At 42.2% G+C, this 20,558-nt stretch overlaps 1 protein-coding gene across 14 annotated transcripts in view; it reads right to left on the bottom strand.

Annotated features, from left to right (window-relative positions):
- The window catches only part of TIAM1 (TIAM Rac1 associated GEF 1), a 474,570-nt gene that overhangs the window by 21,448 nt on the left and 432,564 nt on the right, over nucleotides 1–20,558 (bottom strand). For 13 of the 14 annotated variants that reach the window (XM_072740856.1, XM_072740854.1, XM_072740857.1 and 10 more), the window contains 4 exons: nucleotides 10,609–10,788; nucleotides 9,635–9,703; nucleotides 9,214–9,339; nucleotides 4,001–4,109 (listed from right to left, as the gene is read on the bottom strand). In XM_072740856.1, the coding sequence (XP_072596957.1) occupies nucleotides 4,001–4,109; nucleotides 9,214–9,339; nucleotides 9,635–9,703; nucleotides 10,609–10,788 (484 nt within the window). Of the gene's footprint in view, nucleotides 1–4,000; nucleotides 4,110–9,213; nucleotides 9,340–9,634; nucleotides 9,704–10,608; nucleotides 10,789–15,998; nucleotides 16,455–20,558 lie in introns of those variants that run through there. The other variant, XM_025985445.2, reaches the window with a different exon arrangement.

Here is a 20,558-nt window from a genome sequence, read left to right as displayed (position 1 = left end):
GGTCTGAGTGGAGAATGGGTGGCAGGAGGAAGGAAGGTGGCCCCAGAGAGACAACTGGAAGGCCCGGTCTTATCTCTTCGGGGGTGAAAATAGGGATTGAGTAAAGGGATAACAGGGTCTGTGAATCCTATCCCCAGCAGTTCAGGGACTGCTCTTTATCCTCCTGTACTAAGAATGTCTTTCTATTCTGCTATTTTTAAAGATTGATTAATTGGTTTATATTCATGAGAGACACAGAGAAAGAGGCAGAGACATAGGCACTGGGAGAAGCAGGCTCCCCGCTGAGCAGGGAGCCCGATGTGAGACTTGATCCCAGGACCCTGGGATCATGAACTGAGCCAGAGGCAGATGCTCAACCACTGAGCCATGCAGGCATTCCTCTATTCTGATATTTTGACATCTGGGGCCTTAGAGACCCTGCAGACAGCCCCTCCCAAGGCCAGCCAAATCCTAGAGGTAGTAAAGGACTCACCTGGGAGCACACCTTTCATTCCAAAACCAACCAATCTGGAGCCCCCTATGCCCCTCCCTCTTGTATTTGGCTCTCTCACTCTGGGCCACCATGCCCTCGCCCTAATTGCCTCAAGGCCAGGTCCCGGACAACCTGGGACAGCCCTGATACCCCCAGAATCCACTGAAATTACCCAAGCCTAACTCTCTTTACCCTGCCTTGCTCCTCCTTCTTGCAGCAACCCCAATAAAGGTGCCCGCATTCCCCCCTGGCTCCTGCTTCCTGACTGGCCCTGGCACTACCTGGTGTGGCCCCATGTGGCTCCTCATGCCACTTCCTCTTGGGGAACTGTGAGTAACAAACTATCTTTTCAATGGCAATTGTCCTCTGATCTGTTGGCTTCGCCCTATCTGAATAATCAGAAAGCCTACATTTTACCCTGGTTTTCTCAGCCTTTCAAGCCTTTCATTGCCAGTAGAGCCTTTCTTTTTGAGAAAGGGGGTAGGGGGGACCCAGAAGCAGCAGAGCTCTGCAGCTCTAAGAAGTGGAGCAGGGCTGGGTCTCCCACAGTGAATGCCTTTTAAGATCTGTTCTATGTTAATTCAGTGCTACCTGCTATTAGCATCTGTAGGGCAGGCTCTCCTGCCCAGGACTGGGACATTCTCTCAGAGGGAAACGTACATCTGACCTCATATAACTCAGGGAATGCTTTCCTCACCAGCCTGGTTTTTATCTGTGTCCCAGCTGGGCTGAAAAGCAGCCCTGGGGAGCTGTGGGTCCCCAGACAAGCAGAGAGGTACCCACCAGTGCATAATTAGGAAGACATGGCTAATTAATGCCTTCCAGGTGCAAAGAAATGGTAGAGAGGGAAAAAGGAGTCAGTGCAAAAAATGGGGGGAAAAAAGACATCATATCAAAGCGACTTAACAGTGGGCATACGTTTTCTAAAACACTTCTGACCAAAAATGTACTTCTATCTCCAGGGATGAGCAGCGTGAGCTAAGACTAGAAGATGTTGTAAAAGGACATCATGAATTGTAAAATGATTATTCTAGCTTTAAAAGAGCAATCACGTGACAGTGGCTTCAGAAAGACCACAATCTTTTCATCCCTGTTAAGCCCCATTACGAGAAATCAGACTCCAGGGTTTCAGCCACCATTTCTTCTCCTTTCAAAGAACAAATCTGAAGAGAAAGGACACCGGGAATGAATGGTGGATGTGTCAGGGAAGCCGGGCGCAGCCCAGAGCTGATACATGTGAAAGCTCTGGCTTCCATGGGATATCCCGAATATAGGCCCACATCTACAAGGGGCACAGAAATCCTTCCACAATCTGCAAGCCCCAAAATATGGCCATGGGCATTTAATCCATCAGCTGCATTTCATGTCAGAACAAAACAGGGCACGGTTCTCAGCTCCTTGTGAGCTAAAGGAGTGTCACTCCCAACTGGCTGAGCTGTGAGCCTGTTAAGAGTCAAAGACAAGTAGTTTCTGCTCTCAAAGGCTTCTCTTCACCCTCTTGGCACATCTGGTCATTTTTTTTTTTTTTTAGATTTTTAAAACTTATTTATTCATGAAAGATACAGAGAGAGAGAGAGGCAGAGATACAGGCAGAGCCACCCAGGCATCCCGGCACATCTGGTCATTAGAAAAATGTAGGTCATACCTACCTAATGTTTTAAGGGATTGTTTCGAAAGATGCGATAATATTTTTCAGGTGCAAAAAAGCAATGGCATTGAATTAAGAAAAACCTACAGGGGCAGAATTTCATCTAATTGAGTGATTGAAAACAACACAAGTTGCTCTGAGGACTGTAAAGTGTATATGATTTTACAGTAGCACAAAGTGCTCTAAAATTGTTACATTAACAATCTCGTAACAGTCAGCATTCAGTTAAAGTTTAAAGAGAAATACATATAGGATGCAGAATGGCATGACCAGTAGAGCACATGTGAAAATAAAGTCTAGGCCAGACAACATGACAAGGAGATTGCCAGCTGCCCTTGAAATTTCTACGCCGAGGTAGATACCGTTGCGAGAACTATCTCTGCCATTAAGTATGTCATTATCTGGGGCAGGCTCTTCTGTTATCCAGAGACCTGGCATTGTACTAATATTTCCTATAATAGGTTTTAAATTAAGCTCATTCTCTCTGGCAGGAAAGCATAACATGTGTAAATTATTTACCTACTCAGGGACTTGACCAGCAGCTGTGCACATGACAGTCACAGGGAAGTGTTAAGACGGAGAAGTCTGATTTCCAGAGATTCTCTGCAATTGAACTTTCTACTGGTCATACTTTTTTCCCCTGGGAGATTTTGCTGTAATCCTTTTACCTATCACCAACACTGCATGCTGAAGTAGGGAAGCAAAACAGCTTTCTGGAGACTCTCAGAATGATCCATCATCTTCCCAAGACACTGGGGAGAAGGAGTCTGCCAATATGAAAACTCCACTCACTCTGTTCTATGCAAAATATAATTCCAATTTGAGTGATCCTCGTGAACAACTGAAACAACTTTATTAGTGCTGGGAGTTGGCTATCATCACACACCTAGGAACAAAAATGGGTGAGGGAAAGATGGAATGCCACCAAAAAGTATATGAAGTGTGTGGTGTTATAAGGAAATGAGTAAAAACTAGGAATAAAGCAGGGGATTTCTAAAGTCCCTCTGTTTTGCATAACTGCAAAACGACCCCTGAATTCTGGCCCCAAATAGCCGAGTCAAAACTGGCGTTAAAAGAAGACTAACAGGGCAGCCCTGGTGGCGCAGTGGTTTGGCGCCGCCTTCAGCCCGGGGTGTGATCCTGGAGACCCGGGATCGAGTCCCACATTGGGCTCCCTGTATGGAGCCTGCTTCTCCCTCTGCCTGTGTCTCTGCCCCTCTCTCTCTGTGTGTCTATGAATAAATAAATAAAATCTTAAAAAAATAAAATAAAACATTAAAAAAAAGAAGAAGAAGACTGACAAGGGGCACTTGGGCACTTAGTCAGTTAGGTGTCTGCCTTTGTCTCAGGTCATCATCCCAGGGTCTTGGGATGGAGCCCTGCATCAGGCTTCCTGCTCCATGAGGAAGTCTCCTTTTCCCTCTCCTTCTGCCCTTCCCCCTGTTTGTGCACTCTTTCTCAAATAAGTAAGTAAATAAAAAAATATAAATAAATAAATAAATAAATAAATAAATAAATAAATAAATAAAAAGAAAGAAAGAAAGAAAGAAAGAAAGAAAGAAAGAAAGAAAGAAAGAAAACTAACAAGGTGGTTAGTTCAAGATATCAGGGCATCTGGCTGGCCCAGTTAGCAGAACGTAAGACTCTTGATCTCGGGGGCTGTGAGTTTGAGCCCCAGGTTGGGCATAGAGTTCACTTAAAAAAACAAATCCACCAAACAGTCATGCATTTCACTTCTCAGTACCTTTATTTGTGGAACATCCACCTAGCACATCAATAGCTCTTGGATTTCTGTCCAAATGCCCCCAACCACTGAGAGCCACACCAATGTGAATCTGCAATGGATATGCCCACCTGCCACCCAGTCCTCACGTGCCTACCTTTCACCAGGACCTTGGGGACCTTCGTGTGGCTGGCGCAGAAGGCACTGTAGAGCTTGAAACGGTCGGCGTAATACAGAAAGGATCCCCCCAGGGAGAAGAGCACTTTCTGGATTTAACGAGAAAAACCTCAGTGAGTTCATGTTCACTCTCATCTGGAAATAACAGCAGGACACAGAGGGAGTTCACACCTGCCCGACCCTCCCCACAAATCAGCACCATTCACACCTGTCATGGATGGCCTGAAACTGCCTATTGGAAAGGGTGAAGGCTTATGTGTTCATGTACTAGTACCCGAGCTGGCCTTCTCACTAATTACTCGGGAGATGTCACTGCTTCTCCAGCCTTGAGTCTTTAAATGACCCAGCTGGGATGTGTGAATGTTAATGAGAAAATACTGATGGCATTTTGGAAAAGGCAGAAAATTCCTGAAATCTCTCATCAGCTCCTGTTGGGAGGTAGAAGTGACACACCAAATAGAAGCAGGAAATGCATACACCCCCAAAATAGACACACATCCCTGGTCACTAACCCCACCCTCTCCAATACCACTCCCTCTTCTAGCACGGTGCAGGTGAGAATGCAAGAAGCACGCCTCCCTCTGGAGTTAGATGGGTATCCTATCTTAGGCCACATTCTCTGTCTCAAAAGGATCAAAACTGGGTGAAAGGCTTCCTTATTAGAATTTAGTACACTGAGGGTGTTTTGATGGCTCAGTCAGTTGAGTGGCTGACTCTTGATATTGGCTTAGGTCACGATCTCAGGGTCCTGTCCTGGGATCAAGTCATGCACTGGGCTCCCCACTCAGTACAGAGTCTACTTGAGATTCTCTCTCTCCCTCTCCTTCTACCCCTGCTCATGTGTGCTCTCTGTCTAAAATAAATAAATGATTTTTTTTTAAAAAAAGAATTTGATATGCCTAAGCATATTTTGTATCCTATACATTTAACATACATATTCTATAAATATACATATACACACATATATGTATATACACAAATATATATGTAACAAGTCTCAGAAAAATATCTTCACGTTGATCTAATCTTGTTCAAAGAGACAGAGAGACAAAGACTGATTAATTCAGGCTTAGAATTAAAAGTGAAGTTCCAAGCAAAAAAAAATTTTTTTTTGAATTTCAATGTGTAATTTATGAACAACACACAGAATTCTGATAGACTGTCTAGTAACAACAAAAAGTTCATTTTGAACCACCCAGAATGGGCAATCAGAGACTACATTAGTTTTTTGCACGTTCTACTTTTTCCTCTTCTCCTTTTCAAGTCCCACACCCTCTCCCAACCACACCACCTGTGCTGAGAAGGTCCCAGCAGGGACAGTCGGACTCCATAGGTGCAGTTATCCTTTGAGATGCACTCAAAAATTAAACAAGAAAAGATGTGGGAGGGATCCCTGGGTGGTGCAGTGGTTTAGCGCCTGCCTTTGGCCCAGGGCGCAATCCTGGAGACCCGGGGATCGAATCCCACATCGGGCTCGATGCCTCCCGAGCAGGCTCGGGAGCCTGCTTCTCCCTCTGCCTATGTCTCTGCCTCTCTCTCTCTATCATAAATAAATTTTAAAAAATTAAAAAAAAATAAAGATAGACATGTTATTTTTTAAAAAAAAGAAAAGATGTGGGAGACAAATGTAACCCCTTACATTAACCATATGAAGTCATTCATTTGTTTAGCTTACTACCTACTTAGGGCTTACCAATACGCAGCCACAGATAAAAGAGTAAGGTATTCATTTATCCTTCCGGACATAAAAAATGATCTCAGGGCACAATGTGTGCACAAGTACGAGTGGTTTATATGCAAAGACTCAATTTCCTCCAAGTTGCCCTTCTGGAGGATGTCATAGAGCCTTTCACTGGCTGATGGACATCGCAAATTTCCAAGGGGATATTTTATCAAAACTTGTCTGACCTCAGAACTATTTTTTTTCTAATACTGCCTTAGGACCTGTGTTCTATGCAACACAGTTTGACTATTTTAACAGGTTGTTATATTTTTGGCCTAATATACAATCAGGATTTAAGCCAAGGAGCAATGGTGCAACCAACAGCAATAGTTTGGGGAGAAAATGCAGACAATCCAGAAGCCAACTGAAAGGTGCTAAAACAAATATTCGGTATCTATCATTTGTTTTGCCTTATGGACAGAATGGAGATTGTCAGGTGTTGCCATCAACCAGTACAGTGAAGGTCAGGGAAGAGAGTCCCACTTGAATGGAATTTAGAACAGCAATCGTTTAGAAACAGCTCACTAAAATAATCCATGCACCAATCCCTCCTAGAATAACTCTGCTCCTAATGCAGCCATGTCCACATCATAGTCCTGTCCATCTAACTCTCCTCAAGTGATTAACTGACCCTAGCCCCACAACAAGAGACTGCTAGGTGACTAGAATCAATGTTAGATGTCTTAGAGTTAAATCAAATGTTTTGGGGGTGCCTGGGTGGCTCAGTTGGTTAAGCATCTGCCTTCAGCTCAGGTCATGATCCTGGGATTGAGCCCCAAGTTCAGGCTCCTTGCTCAGCAGGGAGTCTGCTTACGTCTCCCTCTGCCCCTCCCCCTGCTTCTGCGTGCTCTCTCTCTCTTTCAAATGAATAAAATCTTTAAAAAAGCAAAACAAGTGTTTTAAGGAATGTCTGTATCCATTTTTATTATGATCCTCACTAAGTTGATCAGAAGCAAGTCTGATCAACTAACAAATTACTGGCCCTTGTCACGAGTTCTATCTTAATGAATGTACTAATTCAGAAAATACAAATGAATGAACACAAACGAACCAACTGTCATTGCAAATGGAGAGCATAACCACCTTGAAGATAAAGAGGGGAAAAAACTAACTCATCCAAGCAGCACTTGAACACACAAAAAGCGAACTACATGTAGTAATTAGGGGTAAAGGGCTATTATGCCTGCAACTAAATTCTTCAATAGTTCAAAGAAAAAAAATTACACACATGTGTCCACACACACACACACATCAGAGACAGGAAGATAAAGAATAAAGCAAGGGTGGCCAAATGTTCACATTTGGGAAATCTGGGTAAAGGATATCCAGAAATTCTTCAGACTACTCTTTAAAACTTTCCCTAAGTCTCAAATTATATCCAAATAAAAATATATAAGTATATATAAATACATGTTCATACACCAACTGTATGAATATTATGTATATACTGAGTACCTCCTGTTGCAGAGAGGCAGTGACCCAAAAAAACATATATATAAAGAGCAGCCTTCATCCCAGTCCCTAAATGTGTATGCTAACATCACTCAGCCAGACTTCTGCAAGCTCTAGAAGAAGTCAAAGTATGTGAGGGCTCCGCATACATAGACAACTGAACCTTAGTTCAACACAATTGCAAATTTAATACAGTGGAAGAGGACAGAAGAATAGGCATTTCAGCAAACAGCACTAGAAAAATCAGATATTCATATGGAAGAAAGCAGACTCTGATTCCTACATCACACCATACCAAATTTAATTCGCAACAGATCAAAGACTGAAATGCCCATGGCCAAACTATAAAGCTTCTGGGAGTTAACAGGAGAAAATCGCTATGACCCAGGTTTAGGCAAAAGTTTCAGACATGACACCAAAGGTATGACCCAAAAAAGACATGATTTGAAAAACTGGACTTTATCAAAATTTAAAATTTTAGATCTTTGAGAGACATTGTACAACAAGATGAAAATATTTACAAGTCCTGGTTCCGGTAAAGGACTTCTATTCAGAATATAGAAAGAACTCTTAAGTCTCATAGCAAGAAACCAACCAACCAATAAAGTCAATGGGCAAATGATCTGAACAGACGCTTCATCAAAGAGGATGTATTAAAGGCAAATTAGTACTTAAGAAGATGCTCATTGTCACGTCATAAGGGACATGACAATGAAAACCACAAGGAGGTGCCACTACATACCTATTAGAATGGCTACAATTATAAAAAGGGACCATGACCTCCTCGTAAGGGTGAGGAGGACAATGTACAGTGGTATAACCATGTGATCCAACCCTTTCACTCCCAGGTATTTGGCCAAAAGAAAACAGACATCCATACTAGCATTTACACAAAAATTTTCATAGCAGTTTTACTCATAATTTCTCCAAACTGGTAACAGCCCAAGAGCCCAGGAAAGGTGAAAGAGCAACAAAGCGTACTATACCCATAAAGTGGGACACCCCTGAGCGTCATATGGATATATGTAGCCAAGTGGATGGAATGTAACGTGATTACACCAAATAAAGGATGCCATGTCAAAAAAAAAAAGTATATGCTGCTTGATTCCACTTATGTAAAATTCCAGAATGCAAACCAATCTAACTAACCTGTGGTATCAAAGAGCTCGTTTGCCTGTGGCTGACAGGCAGTAAGAGGCGGGAGAGAAGAATCACAAAAAAGCAGGGAAAAACATTCTAGAGCTGCTGATTCTGCTCATTCTCCTGATTGTGGCGATGGTTTCACAGGTGTGTACATACGGCAAGATTCATCCAATTGTACAATGTGACCAGATGTGGCGTAGTGTATGTCAATTACATCTGAATTAATCTGTTGTGTGTGTGTGTGTGTGTTTTAAAGCATGCAAGAGTGACGTGGAAGCCAACACCACTGTGCGTGAATCGAGCTCTGTCAGTTGGAGGTACAGCACAGGAAGTGTCTGTAATACAGAAGAGCCAACCGAGGAGGAGGAGGAAGCTGTGAGCATCCTCACTGAGGTCCTAGTCATAAATCCTCATTAAAGCTATAAGGACACTATGTGCTGTAAGACTTTCTTCCTCCTGGATAATAAGCATTTCCATTAAGCAAAGGTTTTCAGGACATGATAAATTAATTTGTTTACTGGGAAACTATGGGTGCTAGTCTCATTTGCTAATAGCAAGTCTTAAAGGGCCCCACGTCACCAGAACAGAAGGTCAAGGTTGGTCTATCTTCCCAAGCAGAAGCCAAAAGAGGCATTAGTTTCATGCAAGTTGATGGCATTTGTGTCACCTCACCCAGACAAGGCTCCCCTCTAAGCATCCCTTCAGGAACTGACCCCACCAGGCAACCAATGGAGACTCAACTCCACGAGCACAAGCATGTACCAAAAAGAGCATATGCCTCCTGCCATGTGTTATCAAGAGGTTCAACTGACTTACAGAGTAACCTGCCCATGACACGAGGAGGCAGCCTGACATCATCTGAGGATGAGACTTACCTTGAATTGATCAACTTTCTCAAGCTTTTCCAAATCAGGTACCAGTCTCACTCCATCTTCTAGAGTTTTAAGAAATTCTACTTGAAACTCTACCATTTCGGTTAGATTTCCAAAGAGCACATCAAGCTGGAAAATGGAAAAGAATTTAAGCCACCCCATATTTCATCAGTGTTCAGAAACTTTATTTGCTTCCAATTTCAAAGTCTTTCTATCAATACTCATTAATTAAGATCATGAGCCTACCATGGTGGGGGAGGCCCCTCCTTAACTCTCTGGTTGCAAGCCAAGAGCATAACACACATTTTATTTATTACAATTAAGCAAATTCAAAATGTTTTTAGTATTGCAAATGTGCCTCACTTCTTTCTCTTCACCATGTCAAGCTGCGACCCTCACAAAGTTAAGACAATTTCCACCATACCTCATCTTGGGTGAGGAAAGTTTCTTTTTGAAGAGGTTTTAGGTATCTCTCCATGAGACAGTTTAAGTCCTAAGGGTTGAAAGGATATTTCATTAGCACATCTAACAGTCTAGAAGGAAGCTAAAGGGAAAAGTAACAGATTATGTCCCAGATGCTAACATTACAGTGTTTGGGTCATTAAGTTTTTTTAAAGCGGGAGTAAGCCAATCTTTTCAGTAATATTTTAGACTCTGCAGGCCATGTGGCCTCCGTCACAACCATATTAAATCTATTGCTGTACCAGGAAAGCCGCTTCCAGTTACGGCAGCACAGACAACACGTAAATGAGTGTGTGTGGCTGTGTTCCAATAAAACTTTGTCAAAACAGGCAGAGGGCTGGATTTGGCCTGAGGGCCATACTTTGCTGACCCCTAAGTTAAAAGACTAAAATAGATCATTAATAACAGATCACACTGCTGTGACATATAACTAAATTATACAGTTACAGGAATAGATGATTAATACAGTTATAGGAATGCATTACAACATGTGTATTGTAATATATGTATAATGTATGTATTATTAGTTATATGTACTATATAGACATTATGAATTATATAGGAATAAATGACATAGTTACAGGAATAACTAAATGAACACAAGTGAGAATAATAAGAAAACAGATACCCTTCTGTCTAGACTCAAATTAGATACTGAAAATAATTTTTTAAAAACTAAATTCCATTTTAGTATTAGCTCAACAACAGACTTAGAAAAGTCAGAGGGCTCACTGAATATTCACCATCCTCTCCTTTGTCGATCAGTGACAAATGTCAATGAATTGCCCCAAGAATTGATGTGCTTCCTTAACATGCAGGAGATCTGAATGTTCAGAGGAAAGGCCAGATTCCACAGGAGACCAAACACAGTGTTAAACCCACAAAGCCCCTCCTTCAAGAACGGGGAGGGGGGGGGGGTAGACCAGCAAGACGTACTTTCACGTAGGTGCGCTCTGTCTCCAGGAGCTCACAGATCACTTTGCGCAGCTTGTCAGCGTCCGTGAGCTGCCTCATCGTGGCCAGCTGAGGCCCGGTGGCGTCCTGAGGAGGTGGGCTTGGGTCAGAGGGGTTCATCTCATGCAGACTGCGGCAAAATGCGGCCACCTGTTCCGTGCTCTTCGGAGCACAGTTGAAAAGGCAAAGCAGAGGAAGTTACCTCTCACAAGAGAGACCTGTCTGACAGCTGTTCTGCCTAAAGGTGTCCTTCCCAGTTAATGAACTGCCACACACACAAATTACATCTCTCCTTTCCCCAGACAGCTCTACACATATAAGAGCTCACTGAACGCTCAGAACAACCATAACAACAATTGCTAACAGATTCTGAGTGTTCACTACATGCCAGGCACTTGTCTGATGTATTTATTCCTCCCACATGGTAAGTTAAGGGCTATTAGCATTCCTATGAAACAGCTGAGACCCAGAGAGGTTAAGTAACTCATCGGACCCAAAGGAGGCCCAGAGAGGTTAAGTAACTCATCGGAAATTGCACAGCTCTTACACAGCTCAAAAATGGCAGAGCTGGGATTTGAACCAGGCAGTGTGGATCAAAGTCTGTGTTCATAACTACTCTGCAAGAAGCTTACAAATAAGCAGACCGAGAGATGGAAAAATTAAACTCAATTCACTCCAAAGACAAGGCTAATTATCATAGCCCCCACTTAAGTAAACTATACTTTGCAATACTGGAAGATGATTTTATAAGCTAAGATTCTCTCTGGCTCTGTTAAAAATTAGCCCTAAGGTAACTTTCTAGATAATGATGGATACTCATATATTTTAAGGGAAGAAAGGGAAAAGTTTCTGTCTCTCCAGCTTCCCCAAGCAGAAAAATACCTCCTCTTTCGAAATAAAGGCTGTGGAGCCCTGAATAAGGCTTCAGTGGGGGAGCTCAGCCTCCACCTAATCTCTGTCCAGGATGATTCAGGTAGAAGTTTAGGGTTCTAGGATTCTAAAATTCAAACTTCAAGTTATGCAAAACAATTCTCCAAAGCATGGGTGGTAGGCGGGGTGCTAAAAACCGAGTGGAATTTGTACTTGGCTACCTGGGCTGCATATAGCAATCACCTGGGGAGCATGCCCAGCACTCTCCAGATCAATTCAATCAGGACCTCCAAGATGGAATGAGCCAGCGTATTGTTTAAAGCTCCTGATGGAATGCCTCCAGAAGCTATTTTGTAGCACAAAATCTAGTTTATTAATATTTGTCCAAATGTACCACTCTATAAATGTTTGCTAGATATCTCCTTGAAGGCAAGCTGTCTGCTCCTCCTCCTCTCCCTGGCTTCCAATGTCTAATTCATCCCTAGGCACAGAGTATTCCCAGCAAACACGGGTGCAGATAAAGAAGTACTTCTTTCACCCACCCACCCAGGAAGAACATAAGAATATCCTCCCAGAGCTGGAAGTCAAGGCTGGCATTTGGTGCAGAGCACAGAAGCTAAAACCAAAGGTACTCCATGGGGGCAACCCCTTACACACAAAGGAAGAAGGCAGCCAACATTAGCACGCCTTCCCCTCACCGGCATAACCCAGAGGGAAAGGAGCATAGAATAAAGGCAGTACAAGGACAGGGGAAGTCAGAACCTAACAAGGATGCATTCACGATAATGCCATGACAGCAAAGAGGAAAAGCCAGGACCCAAATCTACATGATTATTATTTCTGTGTGTGTTTTAAAGATTTATTTATTTATTTGGGGGGAAGGGGCAGAGGAGGGGAAAGAGTCTCCTCAGGCAGCACAGAGCCTGATGTAGGGCTCAATCCCAGGGCCCTGAGATCACAACCAGAGCTGAAACCAAGAGTCGGCTGCTCAACTGACTGTACCACCCAGTTGCCCCTATTTCAATTATCTTACAATGACCATAGCTTATTTTGTTGCCACCACTGACCCTAGTCTTATGTGCCAGAGGGTACCAGTCATCTCTCAGGGGGCCACTGTCCAATGCTCTCCATGGATTCAGTGTTCCAGTCACTATTTATCCCCACAAAGAATTCTCCCTTCAGGGACGAACCAAAAACTCACCAAAATGTGCTGAATTGTAAGAAATGTGAATTATGTGTCAATAAGGCTGTTAAAAAAGAAAGAATTTCATTAAAGCTTATTTCTGGAAAAATCAACTAAACAGTTTTTTTATTTAGCTATGTTAGTATTTTACTACCTCGTCCTTTCCTTTCTTAAACATCTGGCTAAATATAGCTTTGTCTTACAAATTACACAAAAACAAAAGACCCGTTGTAACAAAAAAACGCTCACATAGCTTTTAAATAATCCGGGGATAACTGTAATAGGTCACTACTGCATTATAACATAGATATGATGGGGAGAGGTAACCCTCACCAAAATTAAAAAATTAAAATCCCATATGGACAGACCAAGAGAAAGACTGATAACTAACAGTCCTGCCTTCCAGCTTTTCCCACCTGTCTTTTATTGCCTAGATTCAGCATCCTGCAAAGGAACCGAACACAACAAACATATAATTGGCACCTTCCCTTATACAATGCGTTTCTCAGGGGCCCAACAGTAACCACAGCTGTCTGTCATTTATATGCAGATTAACATCAAAGCTACTCCTCATGATAAATAAATCCATCGCTTCATTCCCATCAGAGACACAATGTGCTTTTCTACAATTTTATCATTTAGACAAGTTGCCAGGGAGATCCAATGTCCTCATAGGGTATACAAAAGGTGCTCCATACTTTCAGGATGGGCCAAAGTTATGACCTGGGGACTCAGGCACATATCAAGGGCAGGAAATTCCAGAAGGTGCTTCTCTCTGTGCTCCTAATTCTCAGCGCACTGACCAGCTACCGTTGTCACCTATATCTGCATATAATAGTGAAAGGTATGGATGGACTTTCTAAGGTTCTCATTCCCACTGTTTCACCATCAATGCCTTGAGGCTTCCGTTTTTAAGAGTGTAAATTGAGTTTCTCACTTTGTGTGAAGTTCACCACTTCTAAGGTCAGGCATCCTTATGTTAAGCAGGCCCAAGGGAAGAGCTGAGGTTAATGGCTTGTGGGCTAGGGCCTTCATGCTCTAAATCTATGTCATAAAGCTAAAGTCATATCCTACCCAACCTCATTCCCAAACACCCAGCCTGCTCATCTTTCTTCCCCTCTGAGCCAAGTTCTGGATTATAGAAAAAATCATGAGCATCCAAGGGACGCTCCCAAATTCCTTTAAATCCTCTTCTGACAATTCAAAGCCTTAGGCATCCCTTTCTTATTAAATACAATCCTAAATTTAGGATAGATTTAGCCAGGTGCTCTCTTACATAGAGACAGGGCAAAGCAGTCTCAACACAGACCACCCTGTTCTCTGATTCGAGGTATAAACTCTCATAAGGGATATGGACATATTCCTAACATGGACATAATCTCTTTATTCCCAATTACATGCTATTTATAAAACAGAATTCCAAGTTACAATGCATATTGTCACAGCACGTTTTGCAAGGCTCTTAATGAAACTTTTACTTGGAAACAAAATGATGGCATCAAGCTGGAGAATTTTTGTCTTACTGAAATGTTACCCAAAAAACATCCTCATTAGGAAGTATGAAATGCAGGTCTTTTCTAGAATACCTCTAATGCAGAGATTTTATACGTTGTGGCCCAACTTTTAAGTCTCCCTGACCCTATACTAGTGGCTAGATTTTTTTGCATCGAGATCCACTGAGACCTCCTCTGGGTAGCTTAGCTGTGACTCGGGTCATAAGAGGAGGGGGTACAGAACTCCCCCCTACCGCTCCGACACTGAGCATCCTTAGCTGTCCTCTTTATTCCACACCCAGCTCCGCAGCCAGGGATGCCTGGAAAGGTGGCTGCCGTGGGAGGTTCTCCACACACTCCTCAGAGCCAAGTTTCCTGGAACTGGGACAAACAGTGAAGTGCTGCTAAGAAGGAGGAGACAGTGGAGGTTTCTGTACTGGGCGAGGGACAAACCTCTTCCCACCAGAGGACTACAATCAGTCACCCTGGAGACAGAAAAGCACTTTCGGGCACTTCAGAGCTGCCAGCTTGAAACTGTTCAAGGTAGTGAAGCCACTCCACTGTCAGAGCTAAGAATTATCCAACCAACGTGTGGAGAAGAGTACACAATTGCAGGAGGAAACGAGCCCCTTTACTGAGGCCAGCATGAAGCTCAATGTTTATAATATCGCTTTCTTCCTGTGGAAGATGAAAAGAAAGTACAAAAAGAGGGGGGGGGGGGAGGCTTTTAAGTATACACTATTGACTCAAGCTACCCAGCTGTTTAAGCTCTTCCTGTTATGCAACCACTAAAGGCAATTTCTATCTCTAGATGAGTTCAGAGTTCTAAAACTGTCCTTTAAGTCTGACCGATTTAACACATCCCACAGATTTAAAAGGGGCCAGAGTGGCCTAAATTCTTAAAACCTTTACTTAAGGTTTTTTGGAGACAAACACCAAAGTCATGTTCTCTATAATTTCAGCGACCACTATATGCAGTGGTAATCCCTCTAGTTTTCCCATCACCTTCTCTGTCTCCTTTTGAACAAACGTTGAAGAAGAAACATCCAAGAAGGATGAAAGCTCCAGTTGGGTAAATCAGGTGTCCTCACCGCTAGATTTCAAGTTTCATTGAACGACACAAAATCTAATTGTGGGCAGACTTCAATATTAATACTGAAGTACTAAAAAGCTTAATTTGATTTGGTTACATTATTCCTTGTCGTTAACCAGCTGGACTTTCTCACTAGGGACTCACCATTTACTGACATACAGTAAATATAAGTCAGTTGATGCTAAACCATCAACACAACCCCTGAGCCAACACTTCTATCACCATCTCCTTCTCAAGTAAGCAGAAATAAAGCCCCAAACACTTAAAACTTGACAGGAGGCAAGGTGGACATCCTTCTTCCAGAAATGCTTGATGAGCACTCAGGCTACCCAGTCTGTGGCGGGGATCAGGGAAATGTGCCATACACCTAACACAAACACACTCAAAATCTCAACAACCAAAAGAGAGGAGAAGAATTCCAATGACACTCAGTTTGAAAAAATACTATATAATACATCTTTATGACATTTAAGAATGAAAAAAGATAAATGTGAAGATTCTAGGCCAATTCGACCCCACGCCAACTACTGATGCCCAACTACCTCCCCCCCCCTCCCCGACCCTGCCGTGCTAAACTATATATTCTTTATCAACAAGGGAGATCGGAGGGTAAAAGGATGCAGTGATGGGGAAACGGGACAAGCACAATCACTGTCATTTGGGCTGAAAAGCAATCCAGCTGGAAAGTCGTAACATAAACAAGGTTAGCAAGAAAGAATTCAAACATGCTCACCAGATGAAGTGTCCGATATATAGAATCACCGGACTTGTCATTGTTTTCAATCCTGGGCTTGCGCTTTATTTTCCACAGTGCAGACATCATCAGGAATATATTCTCATGGTAATTTTACCACCTGACGTGTTCCGCACAGAAACAGAAGTTTCTTAAAATACCCCGAGAGCGCCCAACGCCTTCCAGTTCCCAAGGGAGCATCCTCTCATCTAGGCAGCCCATGCCGGCTCGCCCAGGAAACCTACTGCTGCATCAACAGATAGGACAGCAGCACAGCAGCCTCTGGGATGGTGTCAAAGGCTAACGCATGGACAGGAATTTATGCTTTGATTTCACCTGGCTAACCCACAAAAGTTCCAGAAAGAGAGAACCAAAAGAGACCAGAGCACAAAGCAGAAAAAGCCTGCCCAGGATGTGAGCCGCTCTGCTCTGCGGACCAGGATCAGCTGATTGGCCAGCGTCATGCACTGCACAGGGATATTAAACCCCGCCGGCTCAAACAACTTTGAAGACACCCCTCACTGAGTCTGGGGGCAGGCACTAAAAAAATAAAGAAAGAAAAATAAGTAAATAAAGAATAAAAACTATATAGATAGATAGTTTTTTTTTCACCAGTTTATGTTTTCACATTTTCCGCTTCATGCTTTGTTCCTAAAGCAGACATTTCCGAGACAATCCCAATTTGGATTAAAAAAGAGGAAAGGTGGCTTTCAGGATGGAAATGTTCTGAAAATCATTCTAATACATTTGCTAAGTGGAAAACAGGAATCACAGCTGCCAGGGGGGCCAGGAATACATAACAGGACAGCTGGGGGCTCATTAGCATTCATTGCCAGAATGAGTTTTAGATTAGAAGCACAGAAACAAGTGACCAGTGGAGGAGGCCCCTTTGAGGTCAGCACCCACAGACACAAGAGGAAGGAGGTGGCTCACAAAGAGAAAGGCTGCTAGACTGCCCCCCACCCCCACTCCCTCCCCCCTCCCCGTGTGAGAGCCCCACCCCCACCCCCAGGGACCTGACTTTCTAGTGCCACCAATGCTCTGGAAGCCCGCAATTATCTACTTGCTGAACTCCAAAAGGCCAGAGGAGCAACAACTATTAAAAAATAAAAAAATAAAAAAACACATAACACTCCAACCTGCATTGTCTTTACTCTGCCCATTATTTCATAAAGCAATTCATTTACAAAGAGCAAAAATATTAAACAAACAAAGCAAATCAACAGCCTTTACAGATTCAGCAAGAATAAAAAAAAAAAAAAAAAAAAGGATTGCTTGTTTTATTTCATTTCTTGATCCGTTTGCTAATTTATTTGTTTTTACATTCTACACCCAGCCTGGTACCTTCAAAGTAGGGCTAAATCATCCTTCCACGTCTAAGGCAGCTTGCGACTTAAAAATTAATGTGCAGTTTGTTCTCAAGAAAAATTACTGATCTAGGAGATGTGTCAAAAGAATATTTCATTTTGATCAAGAAACTCAAGATATGTGCTTGCTCTTACTCTAAAACATAAAAGAAAAAAAAAAAGACACCCAGAAAGGTTCAGCATTAAGAAAATATGTAAGTGGTTAATGAGTACATATCTAATTGACTTGCGCAGCACACTAATTAATTCCTTCTTTTTCTGAAACCTAGAATTTAACACCAGACTTTAACATCTGGCCAGAAGGTAGTTGTAGCACAGCAGGTGACAACACAAGGCCTTGTCTTGCCATCTCAGAGCTGTGTGACCTTCACTGAGTTGCTAACCTCTCTGTTCCAATGTCATTACCTATGAAATAGAAGGAATAATAGTATTTCTCTCTCAGAGGTACTGTGAGGGTGAGATGGTGCCCAATATATACAAGATACTAAGTAAGTGTTAGTTCCATTTACTATCAGGAATACATAGTAAGGGAGTGCCTGGGTGGCTCCATCCATTAAGCGTCTGCCTTCAGCTCAAGTCAGGATCCCAATGTCCTGGGTTGGGCTCTTGGCTCAGTGGGGAGTCTGCTTCTCTCCCTCCTCCATCTCCCCCCCACCATAAACAAAATTTAAAAGAAGAAAGGAAAGAAAGAAGAAAGAAAGAAAGAAAGAAAGAAAGAAAGAAAGAAAGGAAGGAAGGAAGGAAGGAAGGAAGGAAGGAAGGAAGGAAGGAAGGAAATACACAGTAGGACCCAGGCTCCAAGAACCATTTGCTCAATTTGTTTTTTGCTTCTAAATAAAAGTGAGAAATTAACTCATTAAAGGCCAATTTAATTAACTAACTTGGGCTGCATGACAAAACAGCTCAAATAAAGAAGATAAAATGTGAATAGAACCAAAACTAGAGAGTATTTTTAGATATAGAATCACACAGTGCTCCTCAACCTAGTGAAAAGGAATATGAACTTATGGTTTCAGTGAAGGTCACTGTACTAGCTTTAAAAATACTGATCATCACCCAAATTTGTCATCAGTAATTTTGATGAAATTCTCTTGTTATGAGAGCCGCCATGCATTTCTACAGTGAAATCCACGGACAAGGTGGCCTGTTCCTGCCTCTGACCCTATCTATTCCAGGTGGGTTTCAGACCTATTCTCTGGAGAAAGAACCATTAAGTCAGAGAGGCATCGGGGTCAGTCCAACAAAACCCTGGGGCCCCTTCCTTCCTCTCCGTTGCCAGACCTAACATTACAGAGGACCCTGTTTAGGACCTCATGACTCACAAATTTCGAATGAAAACAATCTCAAAATCCACAAGGAATGAGAACATTGCCTATGACAGTGAGGTAAAAATGATCCAAGTTAAAAAGTATTCAGAAATAAGTGTTTTAGATATAGGAAAAATAGCTGCATTCCTAAATCAAATTAGAAACTGAGAATTAACATTCTTAAGTTCAATAACAAAATAACTTAATAAATACCTTTCCAAATCTCTTACCTCAGTTTGGAAATATCCATTTCTCTTGAGAGGGACCCCTCCCACCCCTACCCTAAGTGCATAAAACGGCCACACACCTAAAAAGTAATTTGAAGCAGTTTTTTGAGGGTTTTTTTGGCTTTAAATGAAATGTGTGCATTTCCACTTATTCATCTGTATTTTAATGAAGAACCAACAGCATAAAGCCTTTTGTAAGTATTAAAATTACTTTTGGGGCACCTGGATGCCTCAGTGGTTGAGCATCTATCTGCCTTTGGCTCAGGTTGTGATCTCAGGGTCCTGGGATCGAGTCCTGCATCAGGCACCCCAAAGGAAGCCTGCTTCTCCCTCTGCCTGTGTCTCTGCCTCTCTCTGTCTCTTTCACAAAAATAAATAAAATCTTTATAAAAAAATAAAATTACTTTCCAACATTAAATTTTATACTGTGCTCAGCTTGAAAGGACACTGAGAATGGTGATCCTATCTATGATGATCAAAGAGACACACATGGGCAAAAATCATGGTGAAACATAGACACACACAGAGAAATGTAGGTTAAAATAATAGTTCATATTTGAATAATGTATTTCCATGACTACAATTATATTATTTAACACCCTTCCCCGCCCCCCATCATCCAATCACTGAGCAAAGGCAAGCATTACCCTGACCTTGCAAAAGGGGAAGAAGAGAGTATAATTTAAAATGACATGATTTGATCAGAAAGTGACTGGTAAGTGTCAAACAAAAGAAAGAAAGGTACGTGGAGGGATCTACACAAATATGTCAACAACACTACAAAAAAAAAAGTGAATAAATACAGAAAGAGAGTCATATACAATTACTTTTGCTGGGGGGGCCTTTGGACAGAGGTAACGTCAAGTTTTTAAACTGTTGTACTTTGGAGAGTGTGCTCAGAACAGGCTGGTGATCCACGGAACTGTTTGAGAGATGGGATAAAAACATGATGATGGGGCACCTGGATGGCTCAGTGGTTGAGCGTCTACCTTTGGCTCAGGTCATGATCCGGTCCTGGGATTAAGTCTCGCATTGGGCTCCCCACAGGGAACCTGTTTCTCCCTCTGCCTATGTCTCTGCCTCTCTCTCTTTCATGAATAAATAAATAAAATCTTTTTTTTAATTTAAAAATAAATAAAAAAAAAAAAGCATGATGAATTATGGAAAAGAAATTCACAGTCTTTTACCAAAGAGTTAGGATAAGGGCGTTTTCACAGCCCTCTAATAACTGAGGAACATGCTCTATGAATAAATAAAAACATTGTTTCTTTCCCTTTCACATAAATTCTGTTCACCTTTCACAAAAGCCAAACATAGACAATGCAAAAACGATTTTGTTACAGGAACCATGAATGGCAAGAAAGCCTAACAGGCCCAGCCACACACACATTTTGGATGATATTTCTTCAAAGAAGGAAAACAGGTGAAATGAGATGCAAACTCATTAAAAGTGATTTCTGCCCTGTATTCTCATGTGTAGTATCACATATTGTTATCAAGGCTGTAATTGGGATTTCGTATTTTATTTCGTGACATCTCAGAGGTAAAAACACTTGGTCCCGTGGAGAGGCCTCCTAACCATACACGACTGCAAAGGTGATTGTGTCAGTCGTGTCGGCTGTGATTCTTCGGTGGTTCGACAGGTGGGACGTGAAAATG

The sequence above is a fragment of the Vulpes vulpes genome, chromosome 15 (assembly GCF_048418805.1).
Source record: "Vulpes vulpes isolate BD-2025 chromosome 15, VulVul3, whole genome shotgun sequence".
NCBI lineage: Eukaryota > Metazoa > Chordata > Mammalia > Carnivora > Canidae > Vulpes > Vulpes vulpes.
This window is presented reverse-complemented; position numbering and strand designations above follow the sequence as displayed.